The sequence below is a fragment of the Corvus brachyrhynchos genome, unplaced genomic scaffold (assembly GCF_000691975.1).
Source record: "Corvus brachyrhynchos isolate BGI_N302 unplaced genomic scaffold, ASM69197v1 scaffold65, whole genome shotgun sequence".
In the NCBI taxonomy this organism is placed as follows: domain Eukaryota; kingdom Metazoa; phylum Chordata; class Aves; order Passeriformes; family Corvidae; genus Corvus; species Corvus brachyrhynchos.
This window is the reverse complement of record NW_008238365.1, coordinates 714,419-714,712: the sequence shown is the minus strand read 5'-3', so window position 1 is coordinate 714,712 and position 294 is coordinate 714,419. Positions and strand designations below refer to the sequence as shown.

The following is a 294-nucleotide window of genomic DNA, read 5'->3' as shown; positions in this document are numbered from 1 at the left end:
GGGCGTGAGCCCCGCCCAAGGCGGAGACCGAGTCCCAGCCCCTGCACGGCTCCGGCATCTGTAAGTGGTTCAATGTCCGCATGGGCTTCGGCTTCCTCTCCATGACCGCCAAGGGCGGCGCGACCCTGGACTCCCCCGTCGATGTCTTCGTGCACCAGGTACGGGGCCGGACCCCGCGTGGGGTGCCGGGGAGGGGACGGGGGTGCACCCTCCGGAGGATGCGGGGTGGGATGGGGTCCCCTCCGCCGCCTCCAGGCGCGGCCGTGGCTTCTTCCCCCGGCCCAGCCCGGCGCC

At 73.8% G+C, this 294-nt stretch overlaps 1 protein-coding gene across 1 annotated transcript in view; it reads left to right on the top strand.

Annotated features, from left to right (window-relative positions):
• LIN28A (lin-28 homolog A) overlaps positions 1-294 on the top strand; it is an 11,878-nt gene that overhangs the window by 2,539 nt on the left and 9,045 nt on the right. The window contains exon 2 of the mRNA XM_008635041.2: positions 10-158. Coding sequence (XP_008633263.2) covers positions 10-158 — 149 coding nt within the window. The remainder of the gene's footprint in view (positions 1-9; positions 159-294) is intronic.